General features: G+C 44.0%; 1 protein-coding gene across 1 annotated transcript; it reads left to right on the forward strand.

Moving 5' to 3' along the window:
• On the forward strand, positions 1-23721 carry LOC123139195 (transcription factor bHLH121). Its single transcript, XM_044558999.1, has 8 exons — positions 1-167; positions 260-326; positions 1273-1469; positions 2013-2134; positions 15786-15913; positions 15986-16498; positions 23537-23581; positions 23662-23721. Exons 1-8 carry the CDS (start codon positions 1-3, stop codon positions 23704-23706), a joined length of 1284 nt encoding a protein of 427 aa, XP_044414934.1. The 3' UTR covers positions 23707-23721.
• The last annotated feature ends 409 nt before the right edge of the window (positions 23722-24130 follow it).

Raw genomic sequence — 24130 nt, forward strand, 5'->3', positions numbered from 1 at the left:
ATGGCCGGTTCCAACAAATTGGGGCCGCCGTTCCAGCATCTGCTGGTGCCTGATGTAGCACCGCGGTGTCCGCGCATCTTCTTCAACACCGGTGGTGCCACCGCCGTGTCGCCGGTCGAGGTCGTTGCAGCTCCGGTGACCAGCAGTTGTCGCATCCGCCACCACCGGTTCCAACATCTTGCCGGCAGCGGCGCCAGCACACAGGGATCCCAGGCGGAAAAATTGCGGCAGTGAATGACGGGCATGCTACTGCCTGCAGCAAGGAGGAGGAGGAGATGGGCAGCCGCGTTGGTGAGCGGAGGAACAGAGGGGCAGCCATGCGATTGGTGAGCAGAGAAACGAGTGGGATGGTGTGTATCGAGAAATTGGGGGAGAAAAGGAAATCGTCCCTGGCTGGATAAGACCGACGTGTCGGTGCAAGGGCCCCATGTACGAGGACGTGATCCACACACGTGGGCACGACGTGCCGAGCGCGCGTTCGACCGGCGCAAAGAGTTGGCCGGTTCGCCGGCAGTAAACGCTTCCCTTATAAAAAAAGTACGATGGGGATTAAATAATACTCCCTCCGTTTTAAAATAGATGACCTGTTTTGTACTAGGTCATCTATTTTGAAAAGGAGGGAGTACTACTGTAGTACTCCCTCCGTTCCAAAATAGATGATCCAACTTTGTACTAACTTTAGTATAAAGTTGAGTTATCTATTTTGAAACGGAGGGAGTAGTACGCGTGGTCGCATCGTTAACCAATAGCGGCAAAAACGACACATTTGACCCATGAACAAAAAGAATTCACAAAGTAAACTCTCATTGAAAATCTTTCACACATCTGATCTTTTTGTGTAGCGTCTGACAACTAGGCGTCACACTACATTGTGCAACGCCTAACTGACAGGCGTTACACATCTGGCCAGCATCGCACTCCAAACTGCCTGAAAATTGCTAAGTCGTTGCAGAGCCTAAGAGCTAGGCGCTGCACAGTACAGTGCAGAGCCTAAGAGTTAGGCACTGCACTAGTAGCCGCTTGAAGATGTAGTGCAACGCCTAGACACTAGGCGCGACACTATATAGTGTAACGCCTAGGTCTTAGGAGTTACACACTGACTTAGCAATTTTCAGTCAGTCCGAAGTGCGACGCTGGCCAGACGTGTAACGTCTGTCAGTCAGGCGTTGCACAGTGTAGTATGATGTCTAGTTGTCGGACGCTACACAGAAGGGTCAGCTGTGTGAAATTTTTTCACGAACAGTTCAGTTTGTGAAATACTTTCTTCTCGAGGTCAAATGCGTATATTTTGCCACCAATAGCTCCCCTTTGACACTCCTCCCCACGCTATCCCATCCTGTGCTTGCACGGCTCGCCACTGGGAAGGAGGCGACCACGCGCCTCCGCCCACGCGCCTCCGCCCCCACCATGGACCCGCAGGAGGATGGCTTCTTCTACTCACACCATGGCGCGTGCCATGCCGATTCCAGGTTCTCATGCCCACGCCACTTCTTATTTATTTATTATTCTCCTGTTTATATACCTGAAATAAATTAGGTTCCGGTCCCGGACCTTCCGGTTAGAGGCCAGTTCAATCAAAACTGGTAACAGCTTTTTGCTCGATCTGAGGAGTTCTGGAGGGAAATGGGATTCGCCGATTCTGCAATGCTAATTTCATGATGCAAACCGGCAGCTTCAGTAGTCGAGTTCGGTGGATATCTGCAGCGTTGGCAATGCCACTATTTTGTTAGATGCCGCGTTGGGTTTATCCGAAGTTAAATTTTACACAACGCTTATACTCGAAGAAGTCATCTTTGTGCATAGGATTTATGGCCACTAGGATAAGACATGCTTGAGTGAAAATATTTTCCATTAGTAAAGTGATGATGGAGATCCACAGTACAAATTTCAACATATGTGAATGCTTCTCTTGTAGCCTTGACGTGTTGATGTGATTTTATAGAAAACAATTGCTACTCATACATCTAAATATTGTATCTGCTGACAACAACTGTTCCTTCTTTTGTTCACAGTCAAGGGACGGAATGTAAAGCCCAGAGTTCGGTTACCGCTCGCAAGGTTCACAAGGCTGACCGTGAGAGAATGCGACGAGACAAATTGAATGAGCAGTTTATGGAATTGGGAACCACACTTGGTATGATGCAGCAGCTTGTCTCATGCAGAAAACTTCATTATTGCCACTCATAGGACATTTAGGCATTTTTTCTTCGCTCTGGCTGCTTCTGTTTATTCTGATGGAACATATATAGTGTGAAGTTGCAGTTCGCATAGAGAAAGAAATATACTTTAAAACTATATTCTATGAGCAGTTACTTTAAAGCAGTTGAGTTGAAGGGTTTACATATTTATCCTTCTACTGCTAACAACAACACCAATGTTTCACGTAACTACCATCCAATTGCAGGTATGCAAAGCTCACGATCTCTGCAATTTTTTTTTTCAATTCTTAGCATTTCTACTATTCCAGCTCAGCAAGGAAAATGTGTTTGAAATTTGGGAAGCTACTTGACCTGATAAAACCTACGAGGCCCTAGTAATTGTGGACGACTGGAGATTCGTTTCTTCTTGACCGCTTTGAGGTTCAATCCCTTTTGACACATTCGACCTGATGACTGTTTGGGTTTATGTGATATAATTTCTTAGCAGGATGGGTTTGAGGGATGTCATGGTTGGTCTAGTATTTGTAATCCTGTCTTCCCCTAATTGTGTCACTCCCCTCCTTTGAAGAACTGGCCTGTTCCTTCTCCCGGCCAATCTTTTCTTAATTTTGGTTTTTTTATTCAACCATCTGTAGTAACTTTTACGTTTATAAAATATAGAATCATCAATAGTATCCATTTGATATCAGGAAAGGCCTCAATTCTTGTTTGGATGGAATACCAACACCTATTATCCTCTGGTTGCTATAAATTGGCTGCTTTCTGGCATGAACTTAACCCTGATTGGTGCAGCAGTTCTGTTATCCTAGCCAGCTGAATTCTTGGGTGTACCCTTGTACATACAATATAGATATTTACTCCCTCTGATGAGGAACAATAGATGAGAGAAAAAGAAGAAGAGAGAAAAACACATGCCAGATCTGTTTGGGTACTTCTAGATACTTCCACTCTAGTGTAGTATTTCTTTTCTTTTCTTTTCTATCCTACCTACTGTTTTCTAGAGTCTTCTAGTTGTGATTAGCTATGAGTAGAATAGTGAAACTTAAATAATGTTTTCTAGAGTATTCCAGCTATAAGTAGAAGTATGCGAAGGCTTCCGAAAGCCCTATAAATAGAGGTCCTCACCTCTACTTTGAACCGAGACTATGTACTCACTACCTATAATAGAACTTCTTGTTCTTATCTAAGATCTTGGAGTAGATCTTGTGCTCTAGGAGTTCTGGATTGAACTCTTGCTGCCATATGGGCCTACATTCGCCTCTAGAGCGATATCTAGCGCAGCACGTTGAAGTTGTTCCTTCAACACTTGTGCTGCACACATTGTAGCAGCAAGGTGGAGTTGCTCTTCCACAACCTTTGTGCTGCTTCAGGTGGCATCAGAGCCTCGTTGACCCATACTAGTTCTTGCTGTCCTCTTTGAGAGCAAGCTGCAGCAAGCAATGGAGCAATTGGAGAAGAGGATGGATGTTGCAGAACAACAAATCAAAGAGCTGCGTGAAGATCTTAATCAGAGATTTGACCAGCTGGTTGAGATGATAAGAAAGGGTGTCCCCCTGCTACAAATGAAGGAGATTCATCTAAAGAAGAAGATGTTCATCTAAGGAGAGGTAATCTTGGAGCAAGACCGCCACAACAACATGTTGTTCAACGTGCTTCAAGGAGGCCAATTTATGTTGAAGCTTTTGAAGGTGAAGAATATGATGATGCCTTTGAAGAACCAGATCTCTACGCATATCGGAGAGTACCCAACCCTACATATACAAGAGATACATACAAGGTGAAAGCTGAGATCTCAACTTTTAATGGAAATGTCGATATTGAAGGGTGCCTAGATTGGTTATATGAAGTGGAGACTTTCTAGGTCATGGAGGTTTCGGAAGGTCGTAGAGTTCCTTTGGTCGCATACAAGCTGAAAGGAGGAGCCGGTGCATGGTGGCATCGTGTTCAAGAAGAGCGCAGGCTGAGAGGAGAACCTCATGTGAGAACTTGGCGGCAAATGAAAAGTCTCTTGAAAGGGAGATTTTTGCCCGCTGATTATGACCAGATCCTGTTTATCCAATTTCAAAATTGTGCTCAAGGAAATAGGGCTGTTTCAGATTACACGGAGTTTCTAAGGCTACAAGTGAGGTGCAACCTTGCTGAAACTGAAGATCAACAAGTTGCAAGGTACATCAATGGTCTCAACCATGCTATTCAAGATCGATTGATGATACAACAAATCTGGTCCATTGATCAAGCACAAGCTCTAGCCTTAAAGGCCGAGAGGTTTGTGAGGACAAGAAAGGCAACTAAGGCTCCATATCCTCCATATCCTCATGCTGAAGGCTCGTCTAGGAGTCAGCCTAATAGAGTGGAAGAAAAGACTGCTCCACCAAAGGCAAAACGACCCATCCAGAAGCAAACTAGAAGCAAGGGTAAGTCCAATGAAGGCCCAAAATGCTATAAATGTGGTGAAGAGGGACACATATCCAGCGGTTGCCCACTAAGGAAATTTGTCAACACAACTATCCATGATGCTGAAGGCGATGAGGAAGAATACGAATCTGAAGATGTAGAGGGACAAGAGGTTTGTCAAGAAGAAGGTTGTCGTGGTATTTCCTCGACATATGCCAAGGGATGGCTTATCATGTGTGGGGACAGGAGTGCGTTGCCGGGCTCTAGAAGCGGGAGTAGGCAAGACCTCAAACGACGCCGGGTCTTACCCAGGTTCGGGGCTCTCCGTGGAGATAACACCCCTAATCCTGCTCTGCGGGGTCTCCGCATCACTATGATCAAATAGCGTGGCTACAAGGGCGCTCCTTGAGCTGTTTGGCTAGAGGAGGAAGAAGGCAAGCTAGCTCTACTCCTTCCCTAGCTATGTGGGTGTGTGGTGGCTAGAATGGTGAACCCTTTGCATGGGTGAGCCTGGGGGGTTTATATAGGCCTACCCCCCAGGGGTACGATGGTAATCCAGCTGGTTGTAGGACCCAGCCGTCAGTGTCTCTGGGCTCCGGCTTCTCCGCCGACAGCTGGGGCCCGCCGCCTGGTGGGTCCTGCCGACTGCCGTGAACTCGGCCAACAGGCAGGGCCCGTCGCCTGCGAGCCAGGAGGACTATGCCGCACTGTAGCCTCGCCTATGATGACAGTAGCTTGGTCGGGGAGCGTATGGCTATAGTGCCGCCGCCTGGCGGGCGATCACTGTAGCCACATCCCGTCACTTCTGGTTAATGGTGCACAGACTCCAAGGGGAGGGACGGCCGCCTGCTAGGAGTCGGCCTCCCCTTGTGGCCGCCTGCTCTGGCCTTGCCGCCTTCTGGTGATACGCGGACAGGTGGGGCCCGCCGTCTGCGGGCCACACCGCCCGCCCGTTGTGGGAGCATGGCCCTGTCTGACGTAGGCGACGTCATGGGCCGTGTGGCGACAGTGCCGTGGCAGGCGAGGGGTGTCCGCTTGGTACGCCCGCATTGTGGCCACGTTCCATCCTGGATTCGGGGGGGGGGGGCAGGTTGCACTGTTGCCATGCCTTGTCTTGTCGTAGCAAGTGGGTGCAAACTTTGAGGGGGCGAGGGGCCGCCTGGTAAGAGTCGGCCCATGCCCTCGCCGCCTTCTGGGGTGCGCCGCCTTCTTGGGGTCCGCCTCCTTCTAGGAGGCGGCCTGTTGGTACCAGTCGGCCCCGTGGGCCGGCCTTGCGACCAGTCGGGCCGAGGGGCTTGGCCAGCCCCGATGTCTTAAACTGTTGAGGTGTGGATGAGGCTACCCAGGGTCTATCCCCCCGTCAAAGGTGAAGAGGTGGTATGTGTGATTCAGCGTCTCCTATGTTTCATACCACAACCTGATGACACACAACAGAGAAAAATATTTGAGACCAAACACACAGTGAATGGCAAGGTATGCAAATTAGTGATTGATAGCTGCAGTTGCGAGAATCTTATCTCCCAGAAGTTGGTGAACCATTTAAAGCTTGATACTCATGATCATCCAAACCCCTACACTATTGGGTGGATCAAGAAAGGAGTGAATATGAGGATCATCAGACAATGCAATCTGCCACTTTCTTTGGGCAAGCATTTATCACTCAAATGTGTTGTGTGGCTTAGTTGATATGGACGCTAGCCATGTTCTTGTTGGGAGACCTTGGCAATTCGATGTGGATACTACATACAAGGGCAAGGAAAATTCTTACTATTTCATTTGGAACAAGAGAAAGATCATTATTTTACCAAACAAAACTGAAGATAATACCTCTAAGGAGGAGGGGAAAACTATGTGAACCATCTCTCATACCTCTCATGAGTTTATGGAAGACTTGAAGGAGGCAGATTATGCTGCACTTGTTGTAAAAGGAGAAGAGCACCTGACTGTTGAAATTCCAGCAAAGGTACATGGTTTATTGGCAGAATTTCAGAACATACTTGGAGAGCCACAAGGCCTACCACCGATGAGAGGAATTCAACATAGGATTGACTTAATTTCGGGAGCAAGTCTTCCTAATCTTCCACACTATCGAATGAGCCCAAAAGAGCATGATATATTGAAGGAGAAAGTGGAGGAATTGCTGCAAAAGGGGCACATTCGAGAAAGTATTAGCCCATGTGCTGTACCAGCCTTGCTCGCGCCAAAGAAAGATGAGTCTTGGCGCATGTGTACGGATAGTAGAGCCATTAACAAGATCAGCGTAAGGTATAGATTCCCTATTCCCCGTCTGGATGATATGTTGGATCAGCTTAGTGGAGCAAGAGTGTTCACAAAGCTGGATTTAGGAAGTGGATATCATCAAATCCGTATCAGACCCGGGGATGAATGAAAAACAGCCTTCAAGACAAAAGAAGTGTTGTTTGAATGGCTAGTCATGCCATTTGGGCTCTCAAATGCACCAAGTACCTTTATGCACTTGATGAATCAAGTCCTTCGACCCTTCTTATCCCACTGTTGTGGTCTATTTCGATGACATCTTGATCTATAGCAAAGATGAGGATGAACACTTTGATCACATTCGAAAGGTGCTAGAAGTACTAAGGGAAAATGAGCTCTAGTCAACTTAAAGAAATGTGTTTTCTTGCAAACACAACTTCTTTTCCTAGGATTCATCATAGCATGTGACGGTACTCGTGTTGATGATTCTAAGGTTGAAGCAATCCGAGAATGGCCAACTCCGAAGACCATTTCTGAGGTAAGTTTTCATGGCCTTGCAACTTTCTATAGGACATTTGTGAAGAATTTCAGCACTATCATGGCACCAATTACTGAGTGCCTGAAAGGAAAGTTTCAATGGACAGAGCGGCTGAAGCTAGTTTCACTGAGATTAAGCAAAAACTCCTACATGCTCCTGTCTTGGTGCTACCTAATTTCAACAAGACTTTTGAGTTGGAGTGTGATGCAAGTGGAGTAGGCATTGGAGCTATCCTATCTCAAGAAAGGAAGCCCATTGCTTTCTTTAGTGAGAAGTTAAGGGAAGCTAGGCATAAATGGAGTACCTATCAACAAGAATTGTATGCCGTTTTCAGTGATTGAAAACTTGGGAAGTCTATTTGCTGCCTAAAGAGTTCATTGTTTATAGTGACCATCAATCCTTGAAGCATTTTAGAAATCAAAAGCATGTTGACCGCATGTAGCAAGATGGGCAGCATATCTGGAGAGGTTTAACTATCTCATCGTGCATAAATCTGGAACAACTAACTGAGTGGCCGATGCTTTGAGTCGCCGTGCATGCCTCTTGACTTCTTTTGAGGCTGAACTTCCAGGCATGGATCAAATACAGGAGTTGTATGAGGATGACAAAGACTTTGGCCATGTTTGGGTAAAGCACACAAGGGGCCAACCATTAGGTGATGACTATTTGGTGCAAGATGGCTATCTCTTCAAAAATGATCGTTTGTGCATTCCAAGAAGTTCTCTACGTGACAAACTGGTTAGAGAACTCCATTCAAGTGATCTTAGTGGCCATGTTGGACGGGACAACACTATCGCTAACCTGGAAGCTCGCTACTTTTGGCCACAACTAATGAGAGATGCCGAAAAGTTTATTCAGCGATGCCCCATACGTCAAACCTGCAAAGGCCAAGTCCAGAACACGGGGTCATACATGCCTTTGCATGTTCCTGTTGCTCCATGGGAGGACATCTCTATGGACTTCGTCTTGGGCTTGCCAACAACAAGACGAGGAAGTGATGCTGTGTTTCTGGTTGTGGATAGATTTTCTAAGTCCCATGCCGCAAGACAACGGATGCTCATCATGTGGCAAACCTATTCTTTCGAGAAGTGGTCAAACTTGATGGAGTTCCAAGGTCCATCGTCTAGACCGTGATAGCAAGTTTCCTGCTGCATTTTGGCTCACTTTGTGGAAGCAATTCAACACTGAATTAAAATTTTCTAGCACTGCTCATCCACAAAGAGATGGGTAAACGGAAGTGGTGAACAAGTTTTTGGGTAATCTAATCCGTTGCATTTGTGGAGAAAGAAAGGGACAATGGGATATGGCTTTATCTCTTGCAGAGTTCTCCTACAATAACTCCAAAGCATAGATCCATAGGAAGGGGTCCTTTTTCCATTGTCTACACTAAAGTTCCAACACACGCTGTGGACCTGGTGAAGCTACAATCAAAGGGAAACTCAAAATCAGCATTGTCCTTTGCTGATAATTATACTGAGTTATTTGAAGAGATTCGTGGTGCTTTGGAAGCACAAAATCAGAAATATAAACAACTTGCTGATTGCAAAAGGAGGCCAAAATCATTCAAAGTTGGTGATAAGGTGATGGTCTACCTCCGAAAAGAGAGGTTGCCTTTAGGTGTTAAGGGGAAGCTTAGGCAACGAAGGTATGTGCCCTTCTCTATCGTAAGGAAGATAAATGATAATGCTTATGTGATAGATCTTCCGAGCGACATGGGCATATCCAACACTTTCAATGTTGCTGACTTGACTCTACCATCCAGAAGAAGCGTTCTATGACGATAACTTGAGGGCGAGTTCCAAACAACCAGGGGAGAATGATGATGAACAATAGATGAGAGAAAAAGAAGAGAGAAAAACACATGCCAGATCTGTTTGGGTACTTCTAGATACTTCCACTATAGTGTAGTATTTCTTTTCTTTTCTTTTCTATCCTACTTACTGATTTCTAGAGTCTTCTAGTTGTGAGTAGCTATGAGTAGAATGGTGAAACTTAAATAATGTTTTCTAGAGTATTCCAGCTATAAGTAGAAGTATGTGAAGGCTTCCCAAAGCCCTATAAATAGAGGTCCTCACCTCTATTTTGAACCGAGACTATGTACCCACTACCTATAATAGAACTTGCTGTTCTTATCTAAGATCTTGGAGTAGATCTTGTGCTCTAGGAGTTCTGGATTGAACTCGTGCTGCCATATGGGCCTACATTCGCCTCTAGAGCGATATCTAACGCATCACGTTGAAGTTGTTCCTTCAACACTTGTGCTGTACACATTGTAGCAGCAAGGTGGAGTTGCTCCTCCACAACCTTTGTGCTGCTTCACCTCCGTAAAGAAATATAAGAATGATCTAGATCACTAAAGTAGTGATCTAGATCACTAAAGTAGTGATCTAAATGCTCTTATATCTCTTTACAAAGGGAGTACTTACCGTGTTTCCTAGAAACTATGCAGTATTGCAGTCTAAAGTGTGGGCTATTTGATGAGCGCGAGTTATAGGTGGGTTGGACAAGACATTTAACTTCTGACTGGCATGTATGATCTACCCATGCATGCTTGAAATATCTTATGATATGTGGATGTTAATCAAGTATAATAATATAATCTAGCATGTTACAATTTGAGTTGTTACTTAGTGGAAAGGATCAAACTGTAGGCCACCCATAGAATTTCCTAGTCATATTTATATCATTAAATAGTAAGCAAAAACAAAGGACTGTGCAGGGTTGTTACATAATTTCACAGGGTGGGTAACACATGAGCCGTCTCAAGAAGGTGACGATGCTTGCGCTCAGCCACACAATTGAGCGTGAGCACCATGACAAGAGGACCATGCAAGAGTACTCTGCTCAGCAAGGACACAACGCAACATCTTGGAGATGTACTCGGAAGCAGACTGAGCAAGAAACACATGAATAAGCCTGGAGAATTGAGTGTGAAGCATGGCAGCAAAACACTTGTAGATAGATAGAACCTCACTATGAGAAGACAAAAAAGAAAGCCAAGTGTAGCGAGAGAAGTTATCTGTAAAAATAATATAGTATCGATGCCCCCCTTTCAAAGCGAAGGGAGCCTTACCCCATGCACCTTAATGAACTAAATCAAAAGGATGCCAAGACACCGACTCACTAGTATGATAATGTAATCGAACCTGTTTGCCAACCCTACAACCCTGACACTCTTAAGGGACATCTCCTGAGACAGACCCCAGAAGGCCTCGACGAACTAAAGACGACAAGCGAGAACAACAAAAATGACTGAGTCGATGATGCCAATGTTGGAAGGAGCCAGTAGCGGAAGTGACGAAAGCAAAGGGACTAGCGATAGTGCTAGCTGCGGAAGGAACATGAAGCCGGTCTAACTTCCAAAAACCTTGAGAGTCACCGGCGGCGAGGGCCAGCCCGAACCAAAGCATGAGTGGGACAATTCTGAACAGAACAAGAATCAACGTCAACAATGACGCGTCAACCAGAGTCAGTAAGCTGACCAACAGAAAACAAGTTCATGGCAGGGAACAGAAAAATAAGTGGTAAGAGCATCTTGACTAACAAACAAAAGACTAGGTGGACGAATCAGATGACATATGAAAGGAAGCTTCAGAAGCCAGAACCCATGGGGATGTACCTGACAGCTTAGATGGTGGTCGCTTAGTGCCAGAAGCAGCAGTCACATAACCTGTAGCACCCATCGAGAAACGAACCTGAAGTGGCAAGCATACGCTAAAGTCTCAATATTCTGCTCGGTCAATGAGACAATTGAGGGTGTCGGAGTAGGATCACGAGTCCTAGAAGATATGCACTCCTTGTTGTGCATGTGGTGCTTCTTCTTGAAACAATCAGACGAGCTGACCATGCCTGTTGCAGTAGCCGCAATGCGTATGAGCGTGACCCTCACCACCAATAGTAGGCATGGGCGGCGGAGCACTGGAGCGTGAAAGAGCCGGTGCAGCAGATGGCATAGCAAGAGCTCAAGCAGCGAGCACAGAGGGAACCTCAAGTAAACCAACACGATGAAGGCAAGTGTCCGCAACACGAATCTCAGAAAGCGCCTCCATAAGAGAAACACGACCATGAACTAACAACCACATCACGAGCATCATCATCAAACTACTAAGTGTAAGCAGACAGGTCATCACCGTAAGTGTGAAGAACCTCTTGATGGTTCAAGGCCTGCTGGTCATAAGCATCAACCGCAACATCACCAACAACCTTAGCTGCATTCTTATCAGCCTGAGAAGCAGACGCGACAAGAGACGTTGACGTCGGCGGGGTAGGAGACATAGGAAGAACCGGGAGCGGTGGACCGGAAACCTCACTAGAAAGAATGTGATACGGGGTAAGCCTTGTAGGTGGCTCATTCTTCACAAATTGGAGATGGATACACGAAGAACACGGAACAAAACCACAAGAAAACACAAGACACAAACACTAATTGGACAATATCCACACCGAGTATCCCCTAAATCACAAGCCAATACAAGAGATGCATCTAGATTCAAGAACAACAAAGGAAATAAAGATAGCTAGGGTAGTTCTTCCCCAATCTCTAAGAGATTGAAGGTCTTGATAATCCAAAGGGATTCTACTCCCTTAGGGGGTCTTGCTAACCATGGAAGGTTCCTCTAAGAGAAGATACAAGGAGAAAAGCTCTCTCAAGATCTAATTTATGCTTTGCTAACCCCGACGAGGAGGTTGGGGAGAGAGGGGATACATGGCCCAAGGCCTGATCTCCACGCAGGTAGGGGCGGCCGGATGTCCTGGTTGGTGGCGAGATAGTCCGGGTTGCTAGCCGGACAGTCCAGCTGTTGGCACGGTCTTTGCTTCGAGCTGGCTTAGGTTTTGGGCACCCAACAACCTCCAGGGGCCGAACGAAAGGTCAGAGGGCCTCGATGTCCGGCTTCGGTTTTTGGGTAGTGATGTTACAGGTGCTTCATGTCGGATGTCCGGGTTGGAAGCCGAACATCTGTTGAAGTTGGGGCAGCCTTTGTCCTTCTCTGTCGTGCGCTTCTGCCTCTGCTTCCACGCTTCTCTCGCAGATGATCCAGGCGTACTCTTGTGCTTGTGCTTCTCCTCGACTCGCGTGAAGCTCGGCTCAAACCTATGCATGCACGAGAGGAAGCGGTCAAGTAGTATATCATCCAAGAAGGAACCAAGTAGACACACATAAATGATGGAATTCATCTTAGGATATGTGATGCGTGGGTTCCTTGGCAATGGAGCCAAAGCCATGGTAATGACCCTAGGGTGCTCTGCCCTAGAGACGAAGGCCACTCATATGAACGCGCATAAAAGGCAACGAACTCAGTGTAGTTAGTACCATAAAAAATCACTGGACAACGAGGGATACCGACATAGCCCGTATTAGTCTAGTTTTACTTCCTTGTACCCCAAGTCCCTTGTACTATACATTCGTCCCTTGTGCTATGCAATACAGACAAGTTGCTCTTCTAATACTATCAACCCCTGGCGTTGTGGCAATACAACCAAGTTTAGGGAGCTATTCATCGCGTACAACTCTCGACTTGCCCGAATGTCTTGTCGTTGCGCTGGACCCAGGATGGCTAGTACACTTCCATGACTTGCTACAACAATCTCTTCCATGGAGCGATGGCATAGGTTTCTTGGAAATTTAGTTGGAAGTCTTGCCCTCTGCACCTAGGAAAAGTTCTTATTGGGCTCACCTGCTTACCGGGTGTTCCTTCTCGCAGACCCTTTGGTAGGAGGTGCTATCCTAGATCCAATCGACCCCTGCTGCCGTTGAGTCCTCAGATTGGTGGCAGCAGGCCGCTCTCTCCACCCCTACCACTGTGAGAAAGGGCACCTCCATGGTGGTCGATCATGTCTTGCTGGATTTGGAATCAGTCCTGTGCATTTCTATACAATTTCAGTGGCCTTTTTGATCATGGTTGTCTTATGTAGGATTTACTAGCACAAGTGCCCGTGCGTTGCAATGGGATAATAAGTATTGATGTATCATGTTGCGGAATAAACACTGTAAATGATCATTCCCTAAAATTAAGGCATGCACTGAAAAAAATATAGATTACAAACTAAAAAGAACCCAATTTTTTGGATTTTTGGTGCATACGAATGAGGGTATGGTAACCCTTCAAACTATGCCCAAATGTACTTCAAACTATGATAACCCAAATGTTTGGATTTTTGGTGCATATGGATGTGTTTTGGAAGAAGAGGGTGCCAATCCGAATTAAATCTTCAAGGCGATTGATAGCATGGGAAGATGCCACTTGGTAGTGTCTTCATCGTCCGTCTTCGACGTATAATCATGGTAGAGTAGTGAGATCATTAGATGGAGAGGATTACGACAGTGTGGCAGATGGAACAGGAGGATCCAGGGGAGGGGTGTTGCGGATGAAAAACATTATCCATTTGTCAGCTGCTGGAACCTCAATCTCTATGTATAAAATCAATAAATCTCAGATTAGATGTCTCCTCTATCTCTCTCTTAGTATAAATCGCAACAGGCAGTATATGTATCAAAGGGCAGTTCTCTCACCCAATCTCTTACTCTCTATTAAATCCCCACAAAGAGCTCTCTCTGTTAAAAACAAACAACCAGCAGCAAACTTTCTCTGTAAAAAGTCCCCATGTGATCTACCTGGTCACCGCCAATCCGTCCCTCGCAGATGCATGGATTCACCTCCTCCCATCGGATGGCTCTTCCCCATCAGCAGGTTAACTCCTCCCCACCAACCAAGATGCGTTTCTCCACCTCTTCTCCACCAAGCAATCCACGAACACAAGATAATGGCTAGTGGCGGCAGTCGGATGGACCCAGCTCGCGCCGCCCCGACGCATTGAACACGAGCAATGGCGCTGCGCTAGCCACACATGTTCCGACGTGCTTCCAATGACATCAAAGGATTATGGAGGTGGTGCTTCTCGGCCGATGGATCTGACGACTACGGCTGCCAGTCCTGGATGATACGCTGCTCATGTAAACGTCCTTCTGGTTGGTCATGCTGTACTTGTCGTTGATAAATTCCTTGGTCAGGATTGGAGAGCTCAACGCCCCGCGATGCATCGATGGCGCTGGCTCCGGGCGCAAGCTCACGGGCCTTCGACCTCATCCTGCACGTCCACAACGACCACGCCGGCGAGCCGTGCCATGGCGGGGGTGATGCCGTCCTCTCCTAAGTGGGCGTTCCCCTTGTGCATGGGCGCACGCCCAGCATCCAGCTTGCGGGCTCTATTTTTATTAGCGATATTTGAGAAAACGAGACGTAAAAATCTGAAGTAAACGTGCCGCGCACAAGAATCGATCCTTCTTTTAAATCTCATCCGTCAATCTTTATGGTTAACACAAAATTAACGGATATAAAGGGGTGACGGAAGGAGTACTAAGAAATCTTCCTACTTTTGTTATTATGTATAGATATAGATGTGGCCTTATTTTGCATTGTCGTTGATCTATGCCTATTCTCTTGCTGCCAAGCTTTTTTCGCCACCGGTTTCTTGTGCTATGATCTTTGCGATATGCTTCTTCTATTCCTCTTTTGGCTTGACTGAACAGGTATTTGAAGACTCCGTGCGTCGACGATACTATCAAGACGTGGATTATGGATCAGTGTTATACTTCTTCGAATGCAATGCTATTGCATAAGCTTTGCATTTGAGAGGGGTGTTAAGGAGTATTAGTATTGGTCTGGGTTTCCATATTAGTCTAGATTTCCTTGTAATATATATTCACCCCTTGGGCTATGCAGCACAAACAAGATGCTCCTCTAACACAATCAACCCCTGGAGTTGTGGCAATACATCCAAGTCTAGAGAGCTAATCGTCGGGTACAACTTTCGACTTCCCCATATGTCTTGTAGTGGCGGTGGACCCAGGACGGCCAGTACACTTCCGTGACTTGCTACAACAAATTCTTCCATGGAGCGGTGGCTTAGGTGTCTCGGGAATTTAGTTGGAAGTCTTGTCCCGCACACCAGGTGAAGTTCTTACCGGGATCACCTTTTACCCTGTGTTCCTTTTCGCGGACTCTTTATTATGAGGTGCTATCCTGGACGCCGGTGAGTCCTTCTCAGATTAGTGGCAGCAGGCCGTTCTATCCACCCCTACCGCTGTGAGAATGGGCACCTCCATGGTGGTCATAATCGCGGCTTGCTGGATTTGAAAGCAGCACAACGTGGTCATCTGCGACGGTGCACAACCCAACATCGCCAGTCTCTTCGACATGGTCCGGGCCGAAGCTCGATCGTGGGTGAACGTGGGGCCTCTAGGTCTTGCAGCTATTATTCCTTCAGAATCTAGCTCGTAGGGTGTTGTGTTGTAATCCTGGCTGTTGCCCTTCATTGAGACACAAAGCTCTTACGTTTTCTTGATTTTTTTTCAAGGGCTCCTTGCATCTATTTGATTACAATTACTGAAGCGTTTGCTTTCTTTCTGCGTGTTTGTGGGGATGGGGGTGCTGTGTTTTTCACATGATCTCATGTTTGCAACATGTTCAAATATGCAGACCCAGATCGGCCCAGGCATGATAAGGCTACTATTCTTGGTGATACAGTTCAGATGCTCAAGGATTTGACTTCTCAAGTAAACAAGCTTAAAGCTGAATACTCTTCTCTCTTTGAAGAAGAATGTGAGGTAACCTATGAAGCATATCAGCCGCAGAAAAGTTCAACTTCTAATTTGCCTTTCTTTTTCTGGTTATTGTAGTTGACTAAAGAAAAAAATGAGCTTTGGAGTGAAAAAGCTTCGCTGAAGTCTGATGTTGATAATTTGAACAACCACTATCAGCAACGTATTCAAATGTTATACCCGTGGACTACAATGGAGCCTTCTGTACTCATTGGGGCACCTCCATCATATCCCTTCTCGCTACAAGTTCCTATACCCGCTGGTGCTGTAACTATGCATCCACAGCTTCAGCCATGCCCTTTCTTCCAAAATCAAACTTTAGGAGCCATCTCGAATCCATGTACTCACATGGCATACAGTCAATCCTGTCATGCTCCTAGTGATCAACCATCTAGCCAGTTCAGTACTCCAGTTCCGCTTTCAAGTAGTAATCGATCTCACTCTCCTGCACAAGACTGTAGAAGCAAGTCACCTTCACTTCAGCAAGCAAGCTGTGGAGGGAGAAATGATGATTTTGGTGATGTTGCAACTGACTTGGAACTAAAAACTCCTGGTTCCTCAGCTCCTTCACATTCAGAGATCACTAACAAGGTAAGAGCCAACCATTACTCAGGTTCACCATACACAATTAGTGAAATCTTTTGTGACAGTTCAAATAATTGATTCATTGAATTTCTACAGAAAATAGAGTCCTACAAATAGATTCTTTTTTGTTTTACCCTTTTTGTGTAAATTAGATAAAAGAGCAAAAACACATAGTTTTCTAAAAGACACTTCTCGGTATTACAGGATTCCTCTTCTGACTTGAAAAGGAAGGAAAAGCAATGCATAAAGTTAATTAACGGTAGTACTCTTATTGAAGACCGCAGTTCAAGCAGATGTTCTTCTATTGCCCCCCCCCCCCCCCCCCCCCCCCCAATTCCTCTTCTGTACTTGCCGAAGACCAGTGATTGAGAGTACTGTACGTAGACAAGGATAGATGAAGTATAGTTGATACCATTTTTTTAGTCAAGATGCGTGCTGATATCTGTCCACATTACAAAGCTTATCTACATAGGAACATGGATCCTAGTTCCTATCAGGTTGAAATCATCTATGTGTACTGAAATGCTCTCCACGATAAGATTTCATGCATGGCTCATGTCTTTTGCGATTTGTCAAATAGATATCTGTAGCCACATGGGTTATGTTCGCACACGAACACAAGTCACCGTGTACCCTCTGACGCTGGGGTGATGCACCGCAGCTCACGTCGAAGGAGACCCGGCCGGAAGCGCGGTACACAAGCAGTCCGACGGGCGTTTTTGTAGACCCGAAACCCCACACACCCGGAAGAGACCCCATCAGGGCGTGCGGCTGCTATGGGCTGCCCTAGGTCGACCTGATCGCCCTTAGGGCCTCGTGGATCGTTGCCCTCCTTCACGAAGAACGAGGAAAAAGAAGAACAAGGAAGAGAGATAAAGGTAAAGGTAGAAGATGATAGATTGATTTGTTCGATTGTGTGCTGTTTAATTGTCCGTCACCTCTTGTCTATATAACATGCGGATGGACTTCCCGTACAAGAAAAGGATTTGCCTTGCCGTCCAAATCATCAAAATCTAACCAAATTCGGACTTCTCATGACCTTCGGCACAGATCATCCGGCCAAGCCCAGTTTTCTGACAGCAGGTCACTACTTGGGCTGTAACTTTTTCATACAAACTCGTACTAAGATGATTTTCATATCAAAATCAACTGTTTCGACAAGACGCACAACATTGCCGTTGAACACTTTTCGATTTGAAGTCATCTTGAGGGTGTTTTGAGCTGTTTTGTAACATCTGAAGCAGAAAAAAGTTGTCCGGACGTGCGGATCCTTGCTCGGATGGCCTTTACCCGGATCATCCGGGTCTACACCCAGATCATTTGGCTTCACCTTTTAGCTTATGTTGTTTGGGTTGTTTATTTGGCCTCCGGCCGGATGATCTGGCCATGCAGTGCTGCGGCGCACATTTTCGGCTGTAACTTTCACATACGGTCTCGGATGGGGACGATTTTTATATGAAAATTGTCCGTTTCGACAAGACAAAGAATTTTCATGTTTAAACCTTTTGCATCCGAGGCCATTTTTCATTATGTTTCATGCCATATCTCCAAAATCATCATATCTTTTGTATCTGAGCTCCGTTTTGGACCATCTTTATATCTATTTCGATCATCTTGAAAAGAGTCATCCAATGGTGACATGAAATCGTAATTTTAATCTCATCTTGTTACAACCTCAAATCACTCTTTGCGATCATGCCATTTTCGAGTGTCAACACATGCCCTCCTGTTTTCGGTAAAGCTAGCGTGCCAAAAAACAACTTGTACCGTGTTGGTTCTAAGGACGATGTCAACACTCCATCGATCACTTTGAATGTGCTTAGGGCAATAAATATATACCGGCCATTATTTGTTTGAATCCTTGATGCTAACTTGGGTGAAACCTTCTCAACTTCATTAACAATCCGATGATAAAGTTCCATAGATATGTATCTCAAGGTTATCCTTTGAACCATATTGTTCACTCTTTTGCTAGGGTTTTGCAGATAATGAACAATAAATTTTGCTACAATCCTTATTTTCGCCTGCATAAAAATTTTCATTAGTGGCCAAAGCGGCGGACTTTGGTTCGGCCTTACCTCTGTTGACTAGACTAAGCATCGGCTGTTGATAGAAATGCAATACACAATCATTAACATAATAGCCGGACGCTTGCTGTGCCAACTCTCTCGAATTGTCATGTCTAGACATATGAACAATTTTAAAGCAACCCAAGGTAAATTTTGCATCTAAATATACCTCAAGATAAACTATAAGTGATTCGTCAAAACATTGATAACCCTTGGATATTTGTTGCACTACTCATAATGGATCACCAAAATCCTCAATATGTATAGAACCTATGACAACCAAAAGCTCCAAACCGAATAAAAGTTCATATTCGACATTGATTATTGTGCAAACATATTTTAAGCGGCACGAGGCTTCACAAAATAGCACCATATGGAGGTATATAAACAACACTGACATCGTGGCCATTGTTATGAATTTAACCATTGAAAATAATCTTCGTAGTACTAGAAAGACAAGGATAATATCAATGAACATGTACCTTGTTTCGGTCTCTAATTGAACTAAGGACGATGTTAGGATACTACATCGGCAATGCTTTGACATATTCTTAGGGCGATAGATAAATATCGGCCATCACCATGAGGTCCATGTAGAATTCACCCAACAAAGTATGTACAACCGAAATAAACAAATGAAATAGCAATAAATATTTCGACCCCTTTGTATTAGCAACGAAAATATAACTAACCAGATGTATAATGATTTGGTAATACCCTCTCATGATATAGAAAATTATGTTGTATCCATGGATCAAAATAAATCCATGGAGGGTAATTGATCATACATAGGGATGAATTCCATGGCAAAGGCATCTGGCATGGTTGAAGAAAATGGATGATGTGCTAACCGAAGATTTTGATATTGTGATGCACACCTTCAGCTTGTTTGTTGCTTCCATCCTTATTGTACTTGTTGCAATAGAAGCATGCACATTATTTTTGTTTTGATTGATCCTCTTGAGAACCCATGCCACGTTCTTCTTTCTTAGCTCTTGTGCACTAAGATTTTGTAATTCCTTCTTTTGCCAATATGATAAGCCGGGTGGGCATCTTGGCTGTGATTCTGTTTTGACCAATGGCAATTTTTTTGGCCTTGTGCACTCTCAACTTCTTTTCTTCAGATTTGTCACTTTGATTCTCAACAGTTGATTGTTTCATCTCATTGCCTTTAGTAGCTAATGTCAACACTTTAATGTGCTCTTTTCATTTGATTTGTTGATTGCTTCATCTCATTGCCTTTAGTAGCTAATGTCAACACTTTAATGTGCTCTTTTTCATTTGATTTGTTGATTGCTTCATGTCATTGCCTTTAGTAGCTAATGTCAACACTTTAATGGGCTCTTTTTCATTTGATATCAAATCTGAAGTAGCACTCTTACGACCATATCTTTTAACGAGGTAAACTTGTTTGACCACCTCTTTCTTCTTCCTTGAGCTCCAGATCGATTCCTTATGATTGAAATGGTCTTTAACATGCGATTGTTCAAATGTTGATCTTCTCGGAGCTGCATAATATTTGTGAGATGGTCTAAAATAAAATGGAGAATGTGCCCTTGTATCATACCTGTCCCACGATGGATATGGATCTGCATGAGCATAGGGAGGCATCCACGACATTGGCATTAGCGGTCCATAATTAGGATATGAATATGTTGCATTAAAATTCCCACTTTGCCAATACCGATCCTCATATTTGCGCCTTGGGGGTGATCTTGGTTTCTTTGCATAATTTGGCCGATAAGCATTCTTCTCTGCACTCTTCTTTTGATATTTATCCAATAGTTCAGCAAAAGCTGATTTTTGAGCTCTTACACTTGCGCTTATTTCGGTCTTTGTTTTTTTTGGTTTGCTTTCATTGATCATTGGATTTTCTTGTTGCCCCCCAGTCCTCGGCGTCTTCATGGTAGCTTCGATGGAATTCCCGCCCTCAAGATTATGTTCATTATGCTCTTCAATAACTTCTTTACTTGAAAGCTTGATCCCGTCACATGCAGTTTTTACCTTCTTTTGGAATGGATCAACTTGAAGCAGTCGATGAAAAACTTTTTTTCCATCAAGACCAATCGGAATAGGCTCGTCATCTCTAGGTGTTTAAACAAATTTCAATTGTCATTTTCCAATGACCGATTTAACTATTTGATGAAACATGTTGCATTCCTCAAAACTATGCTTGAACGAATGCAACTTACAATACATTCGTCCTTGGATAGATGGCTTTTCATGGTGATCAAGAACTCTAATGTAATTATTTTTCAGCAACAAATCAAATATTTGATCACACATGCTTGAATTGAAGGTATGCTTCTCATTTTGTAGCCGATCTTGGTGTGAGAACGGCTTTCTAGGTAAGCAAACGAATGGTTTAGAATATCCTCATTCGGCTATGCATTGTGTTTTGCATTCTGTCCCTGATGTTTTTGGATAAGATATTATACTAGCATCAGTTTTCTTAATAAAATTTAACCTTGGCTTTGAATTTCTGAAATGAAAATAGTTAGAACACATATGTCTCAACTGAGACCAAGTGTAAGCCAAGTAAGAAACAAGCAAAGCTACCCACTTTGAATTTCTGAAATGAAAATAGTTAGAACACATATGTCTCAACCGAGACCAAGTGTAAGCCAAGTAAGAAACAAGCAAAGCTACCCACTTAGATATAAACTTCACATAAATCAATGGGAATTTTTTTGGCTGCAATAATAAGTCACTATCGATCTCTTCGAATGGTACAATGTGTTGATTGATATGCTTTGTAACAATTTTATTGCTAACAAGTAAATTACCCTTCATCATTGGTCCTTCCAAATTACTTATAAGATTTTTCCTAATAGATGCATCAACAATAAGTTGTGACCAAATCTGAAAATAGGTAAATCACTTGGTAGACATACCTTTTCAAACACGTTGGGAAAACATGATGGTTGCGTTACTTGAACGATATGTTGTTCCTCTTTCGAATAGCTCCCCAACACCTTGTCGTCCTCTTTTTTTAAAACATATTCGACATATGTAATATTTGATTTGGTCTTTTCAATAATCGAATTAACTTTGTTATTCGAATCACCACTTTTTTTGATAATTCTATCCACACCCAATGCTTTCTCTTTTTGACACAATCTAGCTTGTATTGCAGCAGAATTAATAGGCTTTCCCTCGTTTATTAATTCATGTAGAACAAATCGCATTCGTCCCAAAAAGACGTAAGATTTTTCTTAATGACCCAATTTTGATAGAATTGCCCCCTGACACTTTTGGACTCTTTCGGTAACGAGATGTCGTCGAAATTCTGTAATTGTGCAGGGAAAACATTGTATGCTATGATACTAGATAAATACACATGTGATCCTATAGAATTTTCACTTATTCAGCTATTAGCGTGAAGGTGCGAAGCCGAATTATGAATACGTATAGTTGCATATGGTGCCAAAAAATTAGTAGCATGAGGTGTAGCATATGATGATTGAGGGTAATTGGCTGCATAACTAGTAGTAGCATGGCCAATTCCCCTATCCACTGACATGTTTGGATTAACATATTGCAAGTTAGTTGCCGACGAATAAAAAAGTGAAACACTTTGTTGCATAATATCAGAAGTTCCATGTGAGGTGTTTCAACTTGATTAACCGAACTCATCATGTTGTTCATCGGCATATGGATTTGTGGGGTTGCCGATGCATGGGAGTTGGAATACATATGTTGCATGTTGCTAAAATTATATGAGGTAGAAGCATGAAGATTTTGTTGCATCGGCTCTTGCACATAATTAGATGCATGATTGATAAAGCTAAGGCTAGCTGATACATTATGCTCATTAGATAATCTAGCAACAACATATGCATTATTTGCATCTACATATGTGAACTGGGTATTCATATTACCTTTGTAGATTGCAAACCCTAGATGACGATCTCTTCGTAGCAAGAACGGGCTGGAGACCGTTCAAAGCTTCGCCCCCAATATAGTCGTAAAAAGTGTGTTTGCACACGAACACGTCACCGTGTACCCTCGACACCGGGGGTGATGCATCGCAACTCACATCGAAGGAGACCCGCCGGAAGCGCGATACACAAGCAATCTGGTTATGGGCTACCCTAAGTCGACCTGATCGCCCCTAGGACCTCGTGGATCGCTGCCCTCCTTCACAAAGAACGAGGAAGAAGAAGAACAAGTGAGAGAGATAAAGGTAAAGGTAAAAGATGATAGATTGATTTGTTCGATTGTGTGTTGTTTAATCGGCTATCACCTCTTGTCTATATAAGAGGCGGATGGACTTCCCGTACAAGAAAAGGACTTGCCATGTCGTTCAAATCATCAAAATCTAACCAAATTCATACTTGTCACGCCCTCCGGCCCGAATGATCCGGCCAAGCCCAGTTTTCTAACAGCAGGTCACTAATCGGGCTGTAACTTTTGCATACGAATTTGGATTAAGATGATTATATCAAAATGAACCGCTTCGACGAGACACACAGTTTTGCTATTGAACACTTTTCGATTTGAAGTCATCTTGAGGGTGTTTCGAGCTGTTTTCTAACATCTGCAGCGGAAAAAAGTTGTACGGACGTGGATCCTTGCCCAGATGGCCTTTACCCGGATCATCCGGGTCTACATCCAGATCATCCGGGTTCACCTTTTAGCTTCTGTTGTTTGGGTCGTTTATTCGGCCTCCGGCCGGATGATCCGGCCATGCAGTGCTGCGGCGCGTAGTTTTAGCTGTAACTTTCACTTACCATCTGATGGGGATGCTTTTTATATCAAAATCATCCGTTTCGACGAGATGAAGAACTTTCATGTTGAAACTTTGTCCATCGGAGGCCATTTTCACTATGTTTCATGCCATTTTATAATCTGATGTCAAACACCAGTTTCTCCAAAATTGTCATACCTTTTGCATCTGAGCTCCATTTTGGACCATCGTTATATCTATTTCGATCATCTTGAAATGATTCATCCAAACTTCATCTTGTTACAGCCTCAAATCACTATTTGCGATCATGCCATTTTCGAGCGTCAACAGGTTAGCATCATTCTCCAGTTTATACGCTTGTCGATTTTTATATGAATATCTATGCTGAATTACTTGTGATTTGTGTGAAGGACACCAATATAACGTATGGTCTGGGGACCTCCCAACCAGAATGAAACGTTCGCTCAAGGAGGGAGGTTCTAAGAGCATCTTCGATATAAGATACAGATTTAGAAATGTAAAACAGGAGATGTAAAAATTTACATCTTCAAAATGTGCTTTCTACACCTCCAAAAAGGAGGCAACTCTAACAGATGATGTATATTGAAGATGTAAAAGAGCAACTCCAATAGGTAATGCAAACCGAAAATATAAAAACCAGCCGCATGCCGCACAACATTCAAATAGCAATACAATTTCATAATTTTACCAACAAAAGTGCATCATCAATCAAAGTTTAAAATCCTACAACCAAAAGTGCATTGTCTCAAATAGAGTTCTTGGTCTAACAAATTAAAATGCACATAAACATCACTCAATTTTCGTCCTCTCCATTGTCACTAGTGACATTGTTGACGGTGGTATGACCATCATCATCAA

Source organism: Triticum aestivum, chromosome 6B (genome assembly GCF_018294505.1).
Source record: "Triticum aestivum cultivar Chinese Spring chromosome 6B, IWGSC CS RefSeq v2.1, whole genome shotgun sequence".
In the NCBI taxonomy this organism is placed as follows: domain Eukaryota; kingdom Viridiplantae; phylum Streptophyta; class Magnoliopsida; order Poales; family Poaceae; genus Triticum; species Triticum aestivum.

Excerpts from the sequence above, each read along its gene's own strand:
- LOC123139195 (XM_044558999.1), top strand. The coding sequence starts at position 1 with ATGGCCGGTTCCAACAAATTGGGGCCGCCGTTCCAGCATCTGCTGGTG. Across the intron at positions 168-259 it reads TGTCGCATCCGCCACCACCG|CAAGGAGGAGGAGGAGATGG; the intron begins GTTCCAACATCT and ends TACTGCCTGCAG. Across the intron at positions 16,499-23,536 it reads ATTCAGAGATCACTAACAAG|CCTCAAATCACTATTTGCGA; the intron begins GTAAGAGCCAAC and ends ATCTTGTTACAG.